The 21,794-nt window shown below is 46.6% G+C and overlaps 2 protein-coding genes across 5 annotated transcripts; both read left to right on the top strand.

Moving 5' to 3' along the window:
• Window positions 1-4,493: 4,493 nt before the first annotated feature.
• On the top strand, window positions 4,494-15,370 carry LOC103749163 (zinc finger protein 235). Of its 4 annotated transcripts, none has more exons than XM_017802904.2 (5): window positions 4,494-4,542; window positions 6,127-6,187; window positions 8,279-8,405; window positions 9,443-9,526; window positions 12,590-15,370. In XM_017802904.2, the coding sequence occupies exons 2-5, from the start codon at window positions 6,173-6,175 to the stop codon at window positions 14,551-14,553; spliced, it is 2,190 nt and encodes a 729-aa protein (XP_017658393.1). In that variant the 5' UTR covers window positions 4,494-4,542; window positions 6,127-6,172; the 3' UTR covers window positions 14,554-15,370. The 4 variants fall into 4 exon arrangements, with proteins under 4 accessions (XP_017658393.1, XP_017658392.1, XP_008850209.1 ...); XM_017802903.2 differs by having other exon boundaries at window positions 4,508-5,111; XM_008851987.3 differs by having other exon boundaries at window positions 4,508-5,114.
• Window positions 15,371-20,086: 4,716 nt separating this feature from the next.
• LOC103749160 (UPF0415 protein C7orf25-like) lies at window positions 20,087-21,786 on the top strand. The gene is given in 2 exon segments (XM_008851985.3): window positions 20,087-20,525; window positions 20,527-21,786. Coding segments are annotated over 2 exon segments (1,254 nt in total). The 5' UTR covers window positions 20,087-20,187; the 3' UTR covers window positions 21,443-21,786.
• The last annotated feature ends 8 nt before the right edge of the window (window positions 21,787-21,794 follow it).

Raw genomic sequence — 21,794 nt, 5'->3', positions numbered from 1 at the left:
TGAGGCTGGAGAGATGGCTCAGCAGTTAAGAGCACTGGCTGCTCTTACAGAGGACCTGGGTCCAAGTCCCAGCACCCACATGGTGGCTAACAACCATCTATAACTCCAGTTCCAGGTGATCCAATGCCTTCTTCTGACCTCCATAGGTATTATATGACACAGTTGCACTTACATACATGCAAGCAATACAGTCATACACATAAAAATATATAAAAAATTTAAAGTTTATATGTATGTATGGTGCCCATGTTTATGCACACCACATACATACAGGTGCCTGTGCGGGCCAGAGGGCATTGGAGCCCCTGAAACTAGAGTCATAGGTGGTTGTGAACTGCCTGATATGGGTCTTCTGCAAGAGCAAATACTCTTAACCCCTGAGCCATCTCTTCAGGCCCATGTATTCTCATTTAAACAAACTTTTTTTTTTTCATTTTCGTATCAACTCCTAAAGCAAAACAAAGTAACCTACTGCTACTTCCATGAATCCTTGTTCTTACACAGCAGACATTGTTAATGATTCAAAGGCTATAAGCAAAAATCACAGGCCAATGTTGCTGACTCAAGAAAGCCCTATAAACAGCTTGCTCACTGTCCTCATCCCACATTGGAATGTATTTTGGGAAGTAACGGATGCACACTCTAAGTATGCCATTCTCTGCCCAAATCTGACTGAGTTACCGCATCCCTTTTAAGATGCCCTGAATGATGAGGCACTTTGTAATTCTTCACTGGGAATCATTCTGGTTTCAGATGAACAGCTGCCACTAGTGACAATACATGTGATTCGTGCCCACTCACAGGAAGCCAAGTTTGGTATACTCTTCCATTTGAAATGTGATTACTCATTCATGTAGGGATGAAGAGGTCACAAAGCTGACCAGATGCCCGTCTAGTACATCATAGTCTATATATACATGAACTCCATGATTATATTCGAACTTGTAAATGCCATTCATGAGCTTATACCATGGTCTGGCTGATGTCAGCCTTCCTTAGATATCTCCAAGGAAACAGGTAGTGATTCACGGGGCTGTACCTACTGAGGGAAATTTGAGAAGTAGGATGTCTAGACTCAAAGATTTTAAGTTTGATATTTACTGAACACCTTTGCAAAAGTACATGAGAAATACCTACATCCCATCCTCTCAGGCAAGGGCATCAGTCCTATTACAGTGCTCTTCCCTCCACACCTGTCTGTCTCCAGAAAATAAAAGCGTTTATGGAAGATGATGACATCACCAACACTATCATTTTCCTCACATCTAATCCCTGACCTTCTGCAGGATACCAGGTTGGCTAGGAATCAAGACCCAGTAAAATCAAATACAGCTTAGATGATGTAAATACTGGATTTATCTCACAGGGTTTTTAAATAATATTCAAATTTCCAGTAGAACTGACCAAAAATGAATAGTTTCATGGGACAACTTAGATTCATAGAAATCCACAAACAAACAAATACCATAACTAGTGGAGTATGGGGGTGCCTCTTATTCTAGCATTCAGGAGAATGAGGTTAAGATTTAGACCAGCCTGGGCTGGAGATAGATGTATGTACAAAACAAGCAAACCCAAAATTGCAGTAACTAAAATTAAGAATTGAACATGGAGATGGCTAAGCCGTCTGTTCTGCAGAGAATCCAGCATTTTGTTCCCAGAACCCACATAAGGCAGTTCACAACCACCTGTAACTGCAGCTTCAGGGGATCCAATGCCCTCTTCTGGCCTTCATGGGCACCTGCGGACATAAGGTGTATACACACACACACACACACACACACACACAAATAAAAAGGTTTGTGAGTCTATAATAATATATTATAAGGCCTACTTGCTTTGAATGTTTTTCCTTTGTTTTTGTCTGTTTTGAGAGAGAGTCTCATGTGGCCCGTGTTGACCTTGAGCTAGATATATGACTGAGATTGGTCTTGAACTCTTGCTCCTCATCTCTACCTCCCAGTGCTGGGATTACAAGTGTGTGCCCCATGCTCAGTGGTTTCTCTCTTTTACATCACCTTTTATAGTTTATGTTTACCCAGTGTTTAAAAGTTGTAAGGCTGAGGTGGGAGTCTTGAGTTTGAAGCCAGCAAGGGCTACGTGGTGAATCTGCCAAAAAGTTTCACTTTGATATGGTCCTACTTTGCTTTCTGTTGCCATGATAAAATGCCCTGACAAAAGCAACTTTGAAGGATAAAGGATTTATTCAGTTTACAATCCATCATTGTGGGGGAAGTCAAGGTGTCAGGAACTTAAAATAGCCAGTCACATCACAGCCACAGTCAAGAACAGAGATAAGTGAATCATGTGCGATCTCTACTCCTACAACATTCATAGCCCAGACTCAGGGAATGATGCCACCCACTTTCAGGCTGGGTCTTCCCACATCAATCATGGTAATCTACAGGCTGGAGAGATGATTCAGCAGTTAAGAGTGCATACTCCAGCTGGGTATGGGTGGTGCAGCTTTAATCCCAGCAGGCAGATCTCTCTGAGTTCAAGGCCACCCTGGTCTACATAGTGAGTTCCAGGCCAGCTGGGGTTACCCTGTCTCAAAAAAAACCAAAACCAAAACCAAACAAACAAACAAAAAACAGAGTGCATACTGCTTTTGCAGAAGACCTGGGTTTATTTCCCAGCTCTGACATCAGGCACTGATGCCAGACGCCCTCTTTTGACGTCTGTGGGCACTATGCACTTACACAGTGTGCATACATACATCTGGACACTCCCACATACACATAAAACAACAATAAAAATAAAAGACAATCCCCAAGAGACATGTTAGAAACATGTTAGGAGCTTCTCTAGACACCTCCTCAATTGAGACTCTTCCTAGGTGATTCTAAGTTGTGTCGATTTGACAATTAAAATTGTCACAGACATTGTATGGGTCTCTGCTCAATGAATTCCAGAAGCACTTTTCAACTATTCTAGTACCAAAAACTCAGAATCTCATGCAGTCTTTGTCAAAGTTCCAGTTTTTAGTGACTATAAGTGGGTGAGGACGTACAGTATACCACCAGACAAATCCAGTGTGTGGCAACTCTGGGCAAGGTGGATAAATGGATACATAATTTCAGTTTCTGTAGCAGGCTGTGACTGTCAGTAGGGAAAGAGGGGTGAATACTAGGTGATCAGACACCTGGGATTCATACAACAATCTGGTGAATGGATATGTGTTTTAACGAAGGAGAGGAAATGAGAGCGCAGCACCAAATCCAACCATTCTTCAGCAAGAGGCTCACTGTTGTGGTGGCAGCGTGGCAGGAACATGTCAGCCACACTAAGACAAAGTAAGGTGTTTCGGTTTTTTAAAAAGCAGGGGCTGGAGAGATGGCTCAGCGGTTAAGAACACTGGCTGTTCTTGCAGAAGTCGGAGCTTTGAATCCCTGCACCCACATGGCAGCTAACAACCATCCGTAATTCCAGTTGCGAGGGAATCCAACGCCCTCTTCTGACCTCTGTGGGCACTGCATGACACGGGTGCACTTACCTACATGCAGGCACTACATGCATACACATAAAATAAAAATAATAAATTTTTTTTTAAAAGCATTTACGTTTTTGTGTGTGAGAGGATAATTTGCAGGAGTCAGTTCTCCCCTTCCATCATGTGGGTCCCAGGGACTGAACTTAGATCAAAGGCTTAGGGGCAATCACATGTACCCACTGAGCCACCTCGTCAGTTGCAAACAGGGTCTTTTCTCTTTCCCTGCTGATGCACTGAGACTGACGGCCAGTTGGCTTTGAGCCTCCATGAGTTCTCGGCTATGATACTTTGCTCAGTCAAGGTGTTGTTCTCCTTTACCACGAAAGGCAATACATGGCGTTTTTGTTCTATCAATAGGCTGTACTAGAGATACTTAGGGACCAGCAACAGTTACAAGATCAAGATTCAGTGTTCCTTAATTTCAGTGTCTAGCACACTTAAGCAACCACTCCTGTTTCTCGGTTTTATCCTAGCCTTTGCTCCCCCTTAACGTCTGTGTCTGTGTGTGTTTGTCTCGAAGGGTACCACTGAATCACACCCCAGCCCCTCACTGGGGGATTCTAGGCAGGGGCTCTACTACTGAGCCACACCCCAGCCCCTCACTGGGGGATTCTAGGCAGGTGCTCTACCACTGAGCCACACCCCAGCCCCTCCCTGGGGTATTCTAGACAGGCGCTCTGCTCCTGAGCTACACCCCCAAAGGAGCAGCACAGTTTAGGTATTTAGCTTTTATAATACAAACTTCACTCTTACAAGGCTGCAGGTTTTTTTAAGTATCCACAATTGTGTTTTATAAGATTTCAGTAATAAAGAATACGAAAAAGAATTCCTTAATGTTAGCCTCAGATCTCTAATAAGCCCAACTGCCTTAAACAACCCTGAAGTTGTCAGGGCGACCCTCCAGTATTCTGGGGAATTTAGTCTCGGTAGGGCTAAGGCCACCGCGGCTCTTCCGCTGAGGCATTCTGGGAATTGTAGTCCGGGCGGCCGCGGCGGGCGGAGGCGCTTCCGCTCCGGGAAGGCGAGGCTGGGACTTCTTGGAGGCGGAGGTGAGCTGCCCGGATTGAGGCCTGTCTTGCGCGGCCTCCCCTCGAGGGTGTGCGGTGCGCGGGGACGGTGTCTCCTTACACACCGCCGTGGCCGGGCCTGGGTCCCCTCGGGGAGCCTCATGCTCCCCCAGACCCTGCTCCGGGCTCCAAGCCCTCCTCTTCTGGGGGTGCACACAGGGCAAGTTACCCCTTGGCTCTAAGGGCCAGCGCCATCCCAGGGGTTTTTTGTACTAAACTGCAGGAGACCCTACAAGTAGATGATGCTTCAGAAGCCCCTGCCTCGAACGCTGGCGGCTTGCAACTCTTTCTCTAGTAATACTCCTAGAGACGCCTGTTTGGAGGGACATGAGCCCAGCAGCGGGTGCTAGCCCCAGCTGCACAGTCGCCGCCCACTTCGCTAGGAAAGCCTCCTGAAGCGGTTTGGTCTGGAGTTTCTGGAATAATCTGAGCTGTCTCTAGGCAGCAGGAGAGCAGAGCTTCCTCCCTGGACCATGGGGAGTGCCCTCTGTGTTTATCCAAGGCAGAGGAACCACATGATCACAGATGGGCCGAGTGTTTTGAGACCTTAGGTGGTATGCAATTACACTTTTTAAATTTAGGTTTTGCTCTGGGCGGGGTGTGTCGTGTCGCTTGTGTGAAGGTCAGAAGACAACTTGTGGGAGTTCTCTCCTTCTACCATATGGGTTTCGGGGATTAACCCCAGACTGTCAGAATTGGGGGCAAGCCCCTTTACCCGCTGAGGCAGCTGGCAGGCCCCAGCTCCATTTCTTTTGAGTTTTAAGTTTTTATTTGTCATTAACTTGGACTTGGGAAATGACACTTTGTGGGGACTCTTGTAGCCGAGTAACATTTACAAGTAATTATAGCTATTAGAGAAAGAGAAAAGACATGACAATTTAACTCTATGCCCCGAACCATTTGCACAAGAGATACCCAGTCACAATTAACAGATATTTCTGAGGCTGATGGTCTGTAAGTTCTGGGCTTTTTTTTTTTTTTTAATCCAAGTACTTAAAAAAATATTTTATTATTTTAATTTTATCTTTATGCATATATTGCCTGCATGTAGGTAAGTGCACCCATGTCGTCCAATGCCGGAGGAGGTCAGAAGAGGCTGTCAGATCCCCTGGGACTGGAGTTACAGACAGTTGTTAGCTGCCATGTAGGTGCTGGGATTCTAACCCAGGTCTTCTATAAGAACAACCAGTGTTTTTAACTGCTGAGCTACCTCTCCAGCCCCAAGTTCTGGGTTTCTTAAAAGGTTCATTTTCAGGGACGCACATTGCCACAGGTAGTTCTGTGGAGCGTAGTAACATCTGCTTCTCTGAAACTGCAGGGAAATAGAAAACGTGGTCCTTGTGGGGGAGTGAGGTGAAGCATGGAGAGAATAGCATCTTACTCGAGGTTTACACTGCTGGTTAGTAGAAATATATTGAGGCTAGGTCTAAGGCACCTCAGGGATGAGGCAGAAGGAAGGAGAGAGCACACAGCTGTATGCAGGTGTGTCTGCCTGGAGATGGGAGGACATGCAGGTGGATCCCCTGCATCCCTAGCAGCACTCTCATAGGGCTTTTCCTCCCACAGTCTGCTTCCCAGATCTCTGCCTTTTCCCAGAGGGAAGAAGAAAACAATGACCAAGCTACAGGTAAGTTGGGTTTACTTTGCTTTTTCAACTCCCAGTACTGGAGATTGAGTGAGTGGTACTTAATCATCACCACCCCCCACCCCTCACTGGGGGATTCTAGGCAGGTGCTCTACCACTGAGCTACACCCCAGCCCCTCACTGGGGGGTTCTAGGCAGGTGCTCTGCCACTGAGTCACACATGCCCCCAGCCCCTCACTGGGGGATTCTAGGCAGGTGCTCTACTACTGAGCTACACCCCAAGCCCCTCACTGGGGGATTCTAGGCAGGGGCTCTACCACTGAGTCACACCCCAGCCCCTCACTGGGGGATTCTAGGCAGGTGCTCTACCACTGAGCCACACCCCCAGCCCCTCACTGGGGGATCCTAGGCAGGTGCTCTACCACTGAGCCACCCCCCAAGCCCCTCACTGGGGGATTCTAGGCAGGTGCTCTACCACTGAGCCACACCCCAAGCCCCTCACTGGGGGATTCTAGGCAGGTGCTCTAATACCCAGCCACACCCCCACTTTCATTTTATTTTTAATCTAGAGTCCCTCAGATGGTTACTGAGTCACTACCTGCAACTCCAGCCCTAGGGGATTCAACGCCCTCCTCTGGCCTCTTCAGACACTTGCACTTCTGTGCACATACCCACACACAGACACACAACATTTTTCATGATTTCCCTAATTTGATTTTGCCTGGTTCTCCATACTTAAGTAATTTATAAATTTCATCTTCTTAAGATTTTTTATATTAACATGTTGTGCCCATGCCACAGCATGTGTGTGGCAGTAAGAGGACAGCTTTGGGGCGTCAGCTCTCTTCCACCTTGCTGAAGCTGGGCCTCTTCTATCTCTGCCACTCTCGCCTATCCCTGGGGCTCATTGGGCAGCCCAGCCTGCTTGGGGATTCCAGGCCAGAAGAGACCATGTCTCAAAAGTATAAAATGGTGGCCAGCAGCTGAGGAAGGACACTGGAGGCTGGCCTCTGGCCTCTACACGCACATACACACACATGCAGGCAGATACACAGAAGACCAGTTATTTTTGCATTTGCCATGTCTGGTGTTTAATCCTGAAGTTTGGGGAATATCTGTCAAAGAAGAACCAGACACTAGGGACACCTTCACCCAGGACATACTAGTCACACTTGCCACATCTGATCCTGGGATGGAGTATTCTGTTTTATTCACCTGAGTGGAACATCTAAAACCCTGGCTTGGTCACTGGAAACACGTTGGCTTCTCATGCTGGGCCTCGAGCAGGTGTCTAAAGGTGCCAAGCCTGTGTCCTTGTGTTCTACACACCCTGGGGACCATCATCTTGCCCAGCTGCTCCACAGAGTCAGTGCCTAGAGAGCCGTGGGGTTATTAGATTTCTGAAACAATGTCCAGCCCAGGAGGCTGAGGCATAATTCAGGTGATAACACACCTTTATTTTGCTAATAATAGTGGCAATTTTCCCAATTAACTTTCCTATAAGAAGTTGCAAATATCTCTGATTTTTTTTTTTTTTTTTGGTCTTTTTGAGATAGGGTCTCTCTGTAGTCCCAGCTGGCCTAGAACTCGCTATGTAGACCAGGCTGGCCTTGAACTCACAGAGATTTGCCTGCCTCTGCCTGGTATTAAAGGCATGCACCACCATGCCCAGCATATCTGATTTTTAATACTCTGGCCCAAACTAGACACTTATTTTTTTAAATATTGGGTAATTTTGTAAATGATAAAAATCACTTCTCCTGGGCATGGTGGCACACACCTTTAATCCCAGCACTCGGGAGCCAGAGGCAGGTGAATCTCTGTGAGATCAAGGCCAGCCTGATCTACATAGGATCAAGTTCTAGGCCAGCTAGGTCTACAAGGAGACCCTGTCTCAACACCCCTACCCTCCAAAAAATAACAAAATAAATCTTTAAGAAAAACAGCTCTGGGGCCCTAACTTCTTAAAAGGCACATGTTTCCCTCTCCAGTGTCTTTGTATTTTGTTCGTTTAACCGTTCCCACCTCCCATTTGTGCCCTCATGGAAGGGGCTGACTAGGAACTTCATTGAAGATGTTCGCGTCCTAGTGGCATTGGATGTCAAATTGAGAGTACCTGTGTTTGTGACACAGGAGATGGTGACGTTCGGGGACGTGGCCGTGGTCTTCAGCGAAGAGGAGCTGGGGCTGTTGGATACTGCGCAGAGGAAGCTGTACCAGGACGTGATGCTGGAGAACTTCAGGAACCTTCTGTCAGTGGGTGAGGACGGATGTCCCTTGGCCAAGCTCTATGAAGCAGGGTTCCCAACCAAGGTGCTCTTTTCTGGTGTGTGTGCACGTGCGGAGGCCAGAGGCCCATGTCGGTATCCTTCTCAGTCGCTCTCTGCTTTCTGTTTAAGTTGCATCTCACACATCAGTGCTGTACTTAAAAAATTATGTTTTGTGTGTGTGTGTGTGTGTGTGTGTGTGTGTGTGTGTGTGTATGCCTGTGTGTGTGAGAATATGCACATACATGACATGCATGTGGAGGTCAGAGGGCAGCTTTCCATAGTTTACCATGTGGGTCTCCAGGATCAAACTCCGGTTGTTGGGTTTGACAACAAGCTCCTTTACCCACTGAGCCATCTTACCAACCCCCCCCCCCCCATTATATGAGACAAGGTTTCTTCACTGAACCTGGAACTCAGAATGGGCTGGACTGGCTAGCGAGTGAGCCCCAAGGGGTCCTTGTGTCTCTGCCTTCCCAGCACTGGCATTAGGAGGATGCAGTGCCACACCTGACTTTTACGTGGGTTTGGGGATCACACTCAGGTCCTCTTGCATGGCAAGCACTTTGCCCACCAAGCCGTCCCTCTAGTCCTCAGAACCATGCCGTTCTTGACATTACGGCTGGGCACATCTCTGCTGTGGGCACTGGCCTGTGCATTTAGCAGCATCCCCCCGCCCCTGCCCAGGAGGATAAATTCAAGGTCATCTTCAGCTGCATAGTAAGTTCAAGGTCAGCCTGGGCTACATGAGACCCTGTGTCAGAGAGGGAAAAAAATGTCTGTGTGCATGAGTGTCTGATGTATGTATTTGTATGTATATATGTGTGTGTGATGTGTATATGTGTGTGTTTATGTATATATGAGTATGCATGTGTCTATATATGTGGATTTGTATGTATGTGTTGTGCGTGTGTGTGTGTGTGTGTGTGTGTGTGTGTGTGTGTGTGTGAACTGCTTGAGTAGGGCCAGGGCAGACCCTTCATTATGAGGCTAAGATGTTGCAACCCTGTTTGCCTTTCGGTTTTCACAGGGTATCAATCTTTCAAACCAGATGTGATATCCCAGCTGGAGACGGAAGAAAAGCTGTGGGTGACAGAGCTCCAGACCCAGCAAGGTAGGCACTGGGTGAGACCGAAGCTCAGCCTGGGTCTTCCACTTTGTCTGGGGTCCCCCTTCCCCCCAGCAACCAGAGAGGCCTTTAAGACCAGTCCCTTGCTGTCACTCCTGTTTCCCATTTCACTCAGAGTAAAATCCACTTTGGGGTTTCTTATGTTTGTTTTTGAGGTGGGGCCTTGTGTAGCCTAGGGCGTCCCAGAATGGTGCTCCTCCTGCCTCAGCCTTCCAGACACAAGGATGGCAGGCCTGGACTGTTGTGCTTGGCTGGAACCCCGCCTTCTTAGGGGCACACGAGTTCATGGCAGGCTTTCTCACCCCCAGCTCTGCTGTTCTGTACTTTTGTCCTGCTTCCGTCCTTTTCTGTCTTTGCTGCTCTGGCAGTGTCCTCCAGTGGGCCCGCTGTAGTTCCGCCCAGGGCCTGCTGCTTGCTTTTCTCTGAGAATGCTCTTACCCAGGAAAGCACCACGGCCTTCTTCCCTCTGCCTTTGACTCCACTCAGAAGGTGGTTTTGTATGTGGTGGGCTGAGGACAGATCCTGTGTGTGGATGTTCAGCACCAGATAGAACAGACCATCCTCCCCCAGAGCCGCCACCGCCACACAGATGGGCTGGTTTCTGGGTCTCGCCCTCCCGTTGACCTTTGTGTCTTTTCATGCCATCCCATGCTGCTCTGGTTACTGTCGCTCTTCTGTGTGTTTCTGGGTCACATATTGTGACACTTCCAGCTTCGTCTCTTGGTCAAGGTTGCTTTGGCTGCATCCATACCTGATATCCATACCTGGTTTTGTATCTGTAACATTGGCAGGTGACAGTGAAACTGTTTGGTCTGGGGCTTCTCTTTGTTGAGAGGTTTTTAAATAACAGACTCTTAACCAGTTAAGATTTTTATTTTATTTTTTTTAAGATTCACTTATTAGTGAATTCACTTACTAGTCTCACTATGTAGCCCTGGCTGTCCTGGAACTCGCTATGTAGACCAGGCTCACCTGGAACTCATAGAGATCCACCTGCCTCTGCTGGAATTAAAGGAACATACCAACACTCCCAGCCTTTAAGATTTATTTTATTTTGTTTTATTTTTTAAAGTCTTTTTGGTCCTTGAGACAGGGTCTCCCTGTAGCCCCAGCTGATCTAGAACTCGCTGTGTAGACCAGGTTGACCTTGAACTCACAGAGCTCTGCCTGCTTCTGCCTCCTGAGTGCTGGGAATAAAGGCATGTGCCACCATGCCCAGTGATTTATTTTTAATTATGTGTGTGTGAATGTCTGTGCACATCTGAATGCAGTGCCGGTGGAGGTCAGAAAAGGGGCTAGAATTATAGGCGGTTGTGAGTCATCCAAGTGGGTGCTAGGAACCAATTCACAATTCAGACATTGTGGGTTATGTGTTCTTAGCAATTTATCTATTTCTTTTTGGCTTATAACAATATAGTCATAATATTCTAATCATTTATCTATCTGCAAGGTCAATAACATCTTTACTTTCAACCTGATTATAGTTGATTTTCACTCTTCCCCCCATGTAATATGACCATCAATTTTAATCTTTTTGAGATCCCCTGGGTTTTTTGGGTTTTATTTTAACCTCTATTTTTTATTCTTAATCATCTTCTGCTAACTTTGGGTTTATTCTCCCTCAGGCTGTAAAGTCAGGCTGCTAGGTGTCACTGTGTGTTGGTATATGTGTAGGTACATGTGCCTGTGGAGGTCAGAGGTCAACCTTGGGTGTTGTTCAGTCAGAGTCTCTCTTTGGCCTGAGCTCTCCGAGTAGACTTGGCCTGGCTGGCCATCAAGCTCCAGGAATCTTCCTGTCTCCTCCTCCCCAGTGCTGGGATTACAAGTGCACACCCTGTGCCTGGCTTCCTTACATGGGCTTTGAGGACTGAGTAGCAAGCATTTTACCAACTGAGCCATCTCTCCCACCTTTTAAAAAATTTTTATTCATTTTTATTTTTTGTGTGTGATTTGCCTGTATGTATGTGTATGTAAGTGCACCCATGCCATGCAATGCCCACAGAGGCCAGAAGGGAGTATTGGATCCCCTGGAACTGGAGTTACGAATGGTTGTTAGCTGCCATGTGTACTGAACCTGGGTCCTCTGCAAGAGAAGCCAATGCTCTTAACCACTGAGCCATCTCTCTAGCCCCCCTAAAATCTTAGATCTTTTGCAAACAACATGTATTATTTTGGACCTTGGGTAGGGGTGGTTTTTTAAGACAGTCTCACTCTGTAGCCCAGGCCGACTGTGAGCTCAAGACAGTTCTCTTGCCTCAGCCTCTCATGTTCTGAGATCATAGACACTAGCCACCATACCTGGCTCGTTTTGCTTTTTAAAATCCAGTCTTCTCAGGAGGCAGAGGCAGGCAGAGCTCTGTGAGTTCCAGCCAGCCTGGTCTACATGGTGAGTTCCAGGCCAACCAGGACTAAGTAGTGAGACCCTTTCTCAAAAAACCAAAACCACAATAAAAAATCATAAAGTTAACTGTGCTATGTTTTGTCAACTTGACATAAACTAGAGTCACCTGGAAAGAGGAAACTTCAATTGAGGAATTTCCTCCATCAGAGTGTCCTGTGGGCAGTGCCACCCGTGGGCAGGTGTGCCTAGGCTGCGTAAAATAAGTAGCTGAGTAAACCGGGAGGAAGCAGGCCCATGAACGGCGTTCCTCAGTGTGAACGGCGTTCCTCAGTGGTCTGTGCTTTAGGTACTGCCTCCAGGTTCCTGCCTTGGCTTCCCTCAGTTGATGAACTGTGATCCCGACGTGAAGCCAATAAACCCTTTCCTCCCCAAGTTGGTTTTGGTCAGTTTTTCATCAGAGCAACGGAGAGCAAAGTAGAACGTCGAGCCTTCACCCTGGGCTCACCCCACATTTCTTACCATTTTAAACATGGCTCACTCTTGAGTCAGCATTCTCTTTGATGACGGTGAACCTTTGCCTCTCAGACCTCCCGCCAGTTTGCCTTACATGCTAGTCTCATTGATTCTCTGTGTTTCCAAAGGAAGTGAGGACTGGGACTCCCCTCATCCCCATCCTTGCTCACACCTCTGTTCTCTTTACTCTTCAGGAGGCTGGAGTCCAGACAAGGAGCCTCTCCATGCAACAGGATTGAGGTGCCTGTTGCTGGGGGAGCTTTCATGCTGGCAAATCAAGAGCCACGTTGTGAACAAACTTGCCAGAACTCCAGACTCCAGCATAAGCACTCACGGAGAGAGCTCTCACTTCCCCCAACAGTGTGGTGCTTCCTGCCTCGGGGGGCCAGAAGGAGCTGCTCTGGCCTCTCTGGATGATGACTATCTTGCAAGCCTCACAGGACATCATTCTAGGAGTATTGAAAATCGAGACTTTCCAGCTGGGAGAGCTCCAAGTTCTTGGAGTAGAACACATCTGGGTGAGAGACAGAACCATCAGAAACATGAACAGACCCAGGTGAGAAACAAGCTACATCAGCTGGCTCCGGGTGTTGACATTCTGAGTTGCATTTCACACCACAACAATATGCTGCACGGAAGAGACAAAGCTCACAGCAACAGTGAGTGTGGTAAGGGAGTCCTAAAGGTGTCCCCTCTTAGCCAGCGTCGTGTGTACCTAGAACCGAAGGCCCACCAGTGTGGTAACAGTGAAGACGCCTTCAGTGACGGCCCTAGTCTTGAGCTTCATCGGCCGGCCCACCTAGGAAAGAAGTCCCCTGTATGTGGAACACAGAAAGACAGCAAGCATGGCTCCCGAGCTCCTGTCCAACCAAACATCCACCCAGGGAAAAAGCGCTACTGGTGTCACGAGTGTGGCAAGGGTTTCAGTCAGAGCTCAAATCTGCAGACTCACCAGAGAGTGCACACAGGGGAGAAGCCCTATACTTGCCCCGAGTGTGGAAAGAGCTTTAACCAGAGCTCACACCTGTACGCTCACTTGCCAATCCACACAGGTGAGAAGCCCTACAGATGTGACAGCTGTGGGAAAGGCTTCAGCCGTAGCACAGATCTGAACATCCACTGCCGAGTCCACACTGGAGAGAAACCTTATAAATGTGAGGTGTGCGGGAAGGGCTTCACGCAGAGGTCACACCTCCAGGCCCACGAGAGAATCCACACAGGAGAGAAGCCGTATAAATGTGGAGACTGTGGCAAACGCTTCAGTTGTAGCTCCAATCTTCACACCCACCAAAGAGTCCACACCGAGGAGAAGCCGTACAAGTGCGACGAGTGTGGGAAGTGCTTCAGCTTGAGTTTCAATCTTCACAGTCACCAGCGGGTCCACACGGGAGAGAAGCCATACAAATGTGAAGAGTGCGGCAAGGGTTTCAGTTCAGCTTCAAGCTTTCAGAGTCATCAGCGGGTCCACACAGGGGAGAAGCCATTTCGCTGCAACGTGTGTGGGAAAGGCTTCAGTCAGAGCTCGTATTTTCAAGCCCACCAGAGAGTCCACACCGGGGAAAAACCCTATAAATGTGATGTGTGTGGGAAGCGCTTCAATTGGAGTTTGAATCTTCACAATCACCAGAGAGTCCACACAGGAGAAAAACCCTATAAATGTGAAGAGTGTGGGAAAGGCTTCAGTCAGGCCTCAAATCTGCAGGCTCATCAGAGTGTCCACACCGGGGAGAAACCATTTAAATGTGATGCTTGCCAGAAGCGGTTCAGTCAGGCCTCCCACCTCCAGGCCCACCAGAGAGTCCACACGGGGGAGAAGCCCTATAAATGTGATACCTGTGGGAAAGCCTTCAGCCAGAGGTCAAATCTCCAAGTCCATCAGATAATTCACACTGGGGAGAAGCCGTTCAAGTGTGAGGAGTGTGGGAAAGAATTCAGTTGGAGTGCAGGGCTCAGTGCTCATCAGAGAGTCCACACAGGAGAGAAGCCCTACACGTGTCAGCAGTGTGGGAAAGGCTTCAGTCAGGCCTCACACTTCCACACGCACCAGAGGGTCCACACCGGAGAGAGGCCCTACATCTGTACTGTCTGTTGTAAGGGTTTCAGTCAGAGATCACATCTTGTGTACCACCAGAGGGTCCACACTGGAGGGAATCTGTAGGACCTAAGGTTTGGAGCCACCGTCCAGTAGAACTCACTTCACAGCTTCATCTCCTCTCAGAGTCGTGCTGCCAACTGCTGGAAGTTCTCTCTGAACCCAGAAGTTCCAAAGAATCTTCAGAGAAAAGAAGCTCCCTCATTTGGGAGATCAATTCTTTATAAATGTCAGATTTCACAGATGAGAGAAAATTTGTTCTATAACATATGATCACTGCTTATGCCAGAGTTCCAAAGTGTTGCTGTCCTCAAAATATGACACAGCAGAACAATCCCAGCATCCATTCAAGTCTACCAAGAGAGGCCTTGGGAAGAACTTCAGAGTGTGGTGGTCGACAGAACTGGTATAGCTCAAATATCACTTCCTCGTAGGAAGCTCTGCTGTATCTCTGCTGTGCAGAGCTGTGTGCCACTCAGGGCCCAGCCATTTCTGAAGCAAGTGGAGAAAGTCACTATAAGTAAGGCCCATATTTGTAAACGCTAGCCAGTTCCCAACCCTACATTCATATTCATATTCATGCATAATCCTATAAGTAGCCTTAAAAAGCTTCAGAAAAGCATCACCAGTGTCTCAGGCCTGTAGTGTATGGCAGGCCCCATGCAGCCTCTGTGCTTTGTACAGTGTACCAGTTGTGTACAGTTTGACTTTTAGCATTTGTACTTTGTAGATTTTAAAATGCTGTTTTTATCAGACTAATGACACTACAATGTACATGATTTGGAATCTGGAGTCCCAAGTTCATTGAGACAGGTTTTATATAACCAGTACTGCAAATGTTTTTTACAGAGTGCTGATGACAAAAAGTTTTAGTAAACTTGAATTGTTAATAGTTTCTTCTCACTGTTTCCACTCAGCCTTAGCTCAGGTCATCCTTCCTCCAGCTAGGTTTCTCCAGAAGGCACTTCGGCTCTGTCTTAGACTGTTCTGTGCTGCTCTGACAGATTCTCCAAGACTACCAACTACAAAGACCAGACATGTATGTCTTATAGCTTCAGAGTCTGGGAAGGTCAAGGGGCTGTGTCTGGCAGGAGGTAAAATGACCAGGGGGAATGTAGGCCCCATTATCGTGGTAACTGACCTCCCACTGTAACCATGAATCCACTCAGGAGGCAGAGCCCTCATGACAACCACCTCTCCAAACCCTGTCTCTCCACACATGCATCATGGGTTACATTTCAATGCAAAGACTTGGGTTGGGGGTGGAGGGAGGGACACATCCAAGCCACAGGTAGATTTTAGCGGGGGGTCTTTATTTTGCAAATTCCTAACCCCTACCAGAATTTTCCCTAAAATGAGGAGGGACATCCCAAGAAACCTCTTCCATTTAGTTGAAATGTCATCAAGTGTGACGTCCTGTTTCAGGGCCATCTTAGGCGTGAATGTCATGAGTTCTGGGGAGATCAGCTGGTCAGTGTGTATTAGAATACCCTTCTGGGGCTGGGGAGATGGCTCAGTGAGTAAAATGTGTGCCATACAAGCATAAAGACCTGAGTTCAAACCCCCAGAGAACCCATGTGAAAGTGGGACATTGTAGGGGCAGGAGAGATGGCTCAGTGGTTAAGAGCACTGACTGCTCTTGCAGAGGACCTGGGTTTGATTCCCAGCACCCACATGGCGGCTATGAACCATCCTTAACGCCAGTTCCAGGGGAATCCGAAGCCCTCTTCTGACCTCCTTGGCATTGCACAACACAGGTGCACTCACATACGTGCAGGCAATACACTCATACACTAAAAATAAATTTAAAAACAGAAAGTGGGACATTGTAGCGTGAGCATCTGTAATCCCAGCATCTGATGGGGGAGATGAGGGATGGAGACAGGAGGATCCCCAAAAGCTCATGGGCCAGCTAGCCTGGCATACACAGCAGGAAAACAACAGAAACCCTGTTTCAAATGAGGTGGAAGGCAAGGGTGGACACCTGAGGTTGTCCTCTGACCTCCACATGTGCATTCACATATTTTTTTTTTTTTTTCTGTTTTTGTCTTTTTGAAACAAGGTCTCCCTGTAGCCATAGCTGGCCTGGATTTTCTGATGGAGACTAGGCTGGCCTCGAACTCAGAGATCCGCCTGCCTCTGGGATTAAAGGCATGTGCCACCACGCCCAGCTTCATACACGTTTTATAAATGCACAACAAATACCCTTTGGGGCCAACGAAACAGCTACATAGGTAAAGGCACTTGCTGCCAAGGCTGGTGATCTGAGTTCAATCCCTGGGACCCACATGGAGGAAGGACAGAACCAACTACTCTAAGCTGTCCTCTGATCACATGTGTCCAAACACAGGCAAAATAAATGTAGGAAAAAAAATGTTAACTTTTTAAAAAATTTTATTTTTATGTGTGTGTGTGTATTGCCTGCATGTAGGTAACTGCACCTGTGTCGTGCAATGCCCTTGGAGGTCAGAAGAGGCTGCTAGATCCCCTGGGACTGGAGTTACGGACAGTTTTTAGCTGCCATGTGGGTACTGGGATTTGAACCTGGGTCTTCTGCAAGACCAACGAGTGTTCTTAACTGCTGAGCCATCTCTCCAGCCCATAGAAAAAAAAAATTTAAATACCTTTGAAGAACTGGATCTTGATGGCACACACCTTTAAACCCAGCACTGGGGAGGCAGAGGCAGGTGAATCTCTGTGAGATGGAGGCTAGCCTGGTCTACATAGAGAGTTCCAGGCCTGCTGGGGCTATAGGGAGACCTTGCCTCAGGAAACAAAACCCCTTTGACCTGCCACGCCTACCACTAGGACTTTATGTAGGAGATTGCAACAGAAGTGGGAGGAACCACCTGCAAGGGTATTGACAGGAATGTTTTAAAAGAGAGAAATAGTAAAATTTTAATTTTGCTATATTCTAATACAGAACCATTAAATTGATTTGTAATGTGACAGGGATGAACTCACAATGTTTATGAGAAAATTAGGATAGAGTCTTCTGGTATGATTTGGTTCATAGAAATTGGTGTACCTAGAGATAATTATGTGCATAGAGATACGTGCAGAAGAACATCCATGGGCATGATGAAGGGGTGATGGAGTGGGTTAGATGACTCATCAGGTAAAGGTGCCTCCGCAGCCAAGCCTGGCAACCTGACTTCAATCCCTGGAACCCATATCGTGCAAGGAGAGAACTGACTCCTGCAAGTTTTCTCTGACCTCCACATGTGGACCATGTCACTTGTGCTCACACACACACTAATTACATTTTTTTCAATTTTTAAAAAAGATTTTAGGCTGGGCGTGGTGGCCCATGCCTTTAATCCCAGCACGTGGGAGGCGGAGACAGGCAGATCTCTGTGAGTTCAAGGCCAGTGTGGTCTACATAGTTGGGTTCCAGGCCAGCTGGGGCTATAGGAAGACCCTGTCTCAAAAAACAAAAATAAAAATATTATGTATGTATGTATATATATATATATATATGGGCTGGAGAGATGGCTCAGCAGTTAAGAATACTGGTTGTTCTTGCAGAAGACCTGGGTTCAAATCCCAGCACCCACATGGCAGCTAACAACTGTTCATAACTCCTCTTCTGACCTCTGAGGGCATTGCACGACATGGGTGCACTTATATGCATGCAGGCAATACACGCATACACATAAAATAAGAATGAATAAATAAAATTTAAAAAAATATATTTTATATGTATGACTATTTTGCCTGCATGCATATAAGTGCACCCATACATGCAGTGCCAGTGGAGGCCAGAGTGGGCATCAGATCCCTCAGAACTGGAGTGCTGGGAACTGAACCTCAGTCTTATTTTGAGCCATCTCTCCAGCCCCCATTTAAAAAAAAAATTTTTTTTTTTTGGTCTTTTTGAGACAGGGTCTCTCTGTAGCCCCAACTGGCCTGGAACTCAACTATGTATACCAGGCTGGCCTTGAACTCATCAATTTTACCAAATAGTAAAGATGAAACAAAATTATGCAGAAAGGAATTTTTTTTAGTTCATTGCTTTATCATATGTGTAGACCTGTGTTACAAAACAGATCTGCAATGGGACTGGAGAGAGGGCTCAGCGGTTAAGAGCACTGGCTGCTCTTGCAGAGGACCCTGGTTCAGTTCCCAGCACCCACATGGCAGATAACAACCATCCATAACTGCAGTTCCAGGGGATCTAACGCCCTCTTCTGATCTCCATGGGCGTTACATGGCACGGATGCACTTACACTCATGCAGGCAGTACATTCACACATAAATTTTTTTTTAAAGAGACATGGGGCTGGAGAGATGGCTCAGCGGTTAAGAGCACTGACTGCTTTTGCAGAGGACCCAGGTTCGATTCCCAGCACCCACGTGGCAACTAACAAGCATGCGTTTCTAATCTCTATATATCTGATTATTACTAGTCACAGTTGGTTACTTTCTGAGCTCCTTGGCATCTGAGCATGGATATAAAGCCATCAGGTAGATTTCAATGGTAATGTTTTTCACATGTACTAATTATTAAGGAGCAAATTTTTATGCTTTGAAGAATTATTATGTTTTAAATTTTTTTAAATTTAATAACCACTTGATTAGAAGAAGCATTTAATTACAGCTTTAACATACTCAGTAATACTCCAGGGCAAGGATACGTCTCTTTCAAAGGTGGCTGTAAATTTTTAGGTTCACAGTTGAATACCATCATACAATATTGAACTCAGTATAAATCCTGTAAGACATAAAATTGAATGAGTTTTTAACCTTTAAAAAAGATCCCCATTTTAGAATATATTGTCCCTTGCAGAAAGATGGCTAACAGCCATCCCTAACTCCAATTCTAGGGGATCCAGCACCCTCTTCTGATCTCTGTGGGCATTGCACAACACTGGTGCACTTACATACATGCAGGCAATACACTCATACACATAAAATAAAAATAATATAGTAGGGAATAACAATATAAGGGCTCTAGTGGGGGGGGGAGGCTATGGGAGGGTGCCATCTGGGAAGTGGGGGTATAGTTGAATAAGATGGTTTGGGATGTTCTGTGTGATATATACACACACACAAAAAAAAGCAACAAATTTTAAAAAATAAAAGAGATGTGCAAAGGGTCATTGGTTAGGGCAGACTTGGCCCTAAGTTCAAGCACCTGAAGAGTCTGATGGAAAAATGTGCATTTTTCTGGACTAGAGCCACAAAAGAGTCCAAAGGCCAACACCATACTACTGGAGAAATTACATGGGGAAGATAGTCTGGAAGATGACAGCCAGGGAGAAGCTGCCAGATTCTATGTGATTGCATGTGCCTGTGATCTCAACACTTGGGAAGCAGGCAGGAAGATCACGAGTTCAAGAACATCCTTAGCCAGGGGCTGGAGCGATGGCTAAGTGGTTAAGAACACTTGCTGTTTTTCCAGAGGACCCAGGTTCAATTCCCAGCACCCACATGGCAGATAACAACTGTCTGTAACTCCAGTTCCAGGAGATCTGATGCCCTCTTCTGGTCTCCACAGGTTTTGCATGACATGGGTGCACTTACATACATGCAGGCAATACACTCATACACATAAAATAAAAATAATAAATAAGGAGTGTAGTGTTGTGGAGGGCGCTGAAGGCTGTGGATTGCCTTCCCGGAGAGTCGGTCCTCTGTGCCTGCGTCCTCCTGTGCGCGGGATCTGGGCCGCTGCGGGAAAGGAATAATGCTGTCATCATGTCTGCACACTCCATGCTTTGTGAGAGAATCACCATAGCCAAGGAACTGATCAAGAGGGCAGAATCACTTTCTAGATCAAGAAAAGGTGGCATAGAAGGTGGTGCAAAGCTGTGCAGCAAATTGAAGGCAGAATTAAAATTCTTACAGAAGGTAGAAGCTGGTAAAGTAGCTATTAAAGAATCTCATTTACAAAGCACAAATCTAACACACTTGAGAGCCATTGTGGAATCGGCAGAAAACCTGGAAGAAGTTGTCAGTGTCCTTCATGTTTTTGGTTACACAGATACCTTGGGAGAAAAGCAGACCCTTGTGGTGGATGTTGTCGCAAATGGTGGTGAAAGCCATTGGCCGAAAGGCTGAAGCGCTGCATAACATCTGGCTGGGCAGGGGCCAGTATGGTGACAAAAGCATCATTGAGCAGGCTGAGGACTTCCTCCAGGCCAGTCACCAGCAGCCAGTGCAGTACAGCAACCCTCACATCATATTTGCATTTTATAACAGTGTCTCTAGCCCCATGGCAGAAAAGCTGAAAGAAATGGGCATATCTGTAAGAGGAGACATTGTAGCGGTCAACTGTCTGCTAGAACACCCTGAGGAGCTCCGACTGAGTGAGAGCGAGTCAGATGACGAGGGCCCAGAACTTCTGCAGGTGACAAGAGTAGACCGAGAAAATATACTCGCAAGTGTTGCATTTCCAACAGAGATCAAGGTTGACGTGTGCAGGAGAGTAAATCTGGACATTACTACTTTAATCACATATGTATCTGCCCTGAGTTATGGAGGCTGCCACTTCATCTTCAAAGAAAAAGTACTCACGGAACAAGCCGAGCAAGAGAGGAAAGAGCAGGTTCTACCTCAGCTAGAGGCATTTATGAAGGACAAGGAGCTGTTTGCCTGTGAATCTGCTGTCAAGGATTTTCAGTCCATTCTAGATACCTTAGGGGGACCTGGAGAGAGAGAGAGGGCTACTCTACTAATTAAACGAATCAGTGTTGTGCCAGACCAGCCTTCTGAGCGTGCCTTGAGACTAGTGGCCAGTTCAAAAATTAACAGCGGTTCATTAACAATTTTTGGAACAGCAGATTCCTTGAAAGCCATCACAATGACTGCCAATAGTGGTTTTGTCAGAGCTGCAAACAACCAGGGTGTTAAGTTCAGTGTGTTTATTCATCAGCCCAGAGCACTTACTGAGAGTAAAGAGGCTTTGGCCATGCCCTTGCCAAAAGACTTCACAAACGATAGCATGTACTAACTAATGGTATCTTTTAAATGTCATGGAAATAAGTTATTTATACCAAAGGCTGGCAATTCCCATCTAAATTGGGGGGGAAAGGTTGATAGTAAAAAATGATGTTTAGAACTCTTAAACATTTAAGTAGAATTTTGTGTGTGTTTCATCATTTGAAGTCTGTAAAAATTAGAAAAAGCACAAGAGAATTTTATTTATATTATATTACAAACTACATACAGCAGTTAAGAGCAGAAATATATCTGTATGAAGCTTTTAGCTGTCTTGGAAGACTTGTTAGGTTCCAAAGGGCTTCAGCCCTCACTACAGGTAATCATGGAATATGGCTACATGATTCTTTAATTCATTAAATATC

The sequence above is a fragment of the Nannospalax galili genome, unplaced genomic scaffold (genome assembly GCF_000622305.1).
Source record: "Nannospalax galili isolate Female #2095 unplaced genomic scaffold, S.galili_v1.0 scaffold385, whole genome shotgun sequence".
NCBI lineage: Eukaryota > Metazoa > Chordata > Mammalia > Rodentia > Spalacidae > Nannospalax > Nannospalax galili.
This window is presented reverse-complemented; position numbering and strand designations above follow the sequence as displayed.

What these genes read in the sequence shown, in the direction of transcription:
- LOC103749163 (XM_017802904.2), top strand. An exon ending in CAGGAACCTTCTGTCAGTGG is followed by an intron (nt 8,406 to 9,442) that starts GTGAGGACGGAT and finishes CGGTTTTCACAG; the next exon opens with GGTATCAATCTTTCAAACCA. An exon ending in AGAGCTCCAGACCCAGCAAG is followed by an intron (nt 9,527 to 12,589) that starts GTAGGCACTGGG and finishes TTTACTCTTCAG; the next exon opens with GAGGCTGGAGTCCAGACAAG.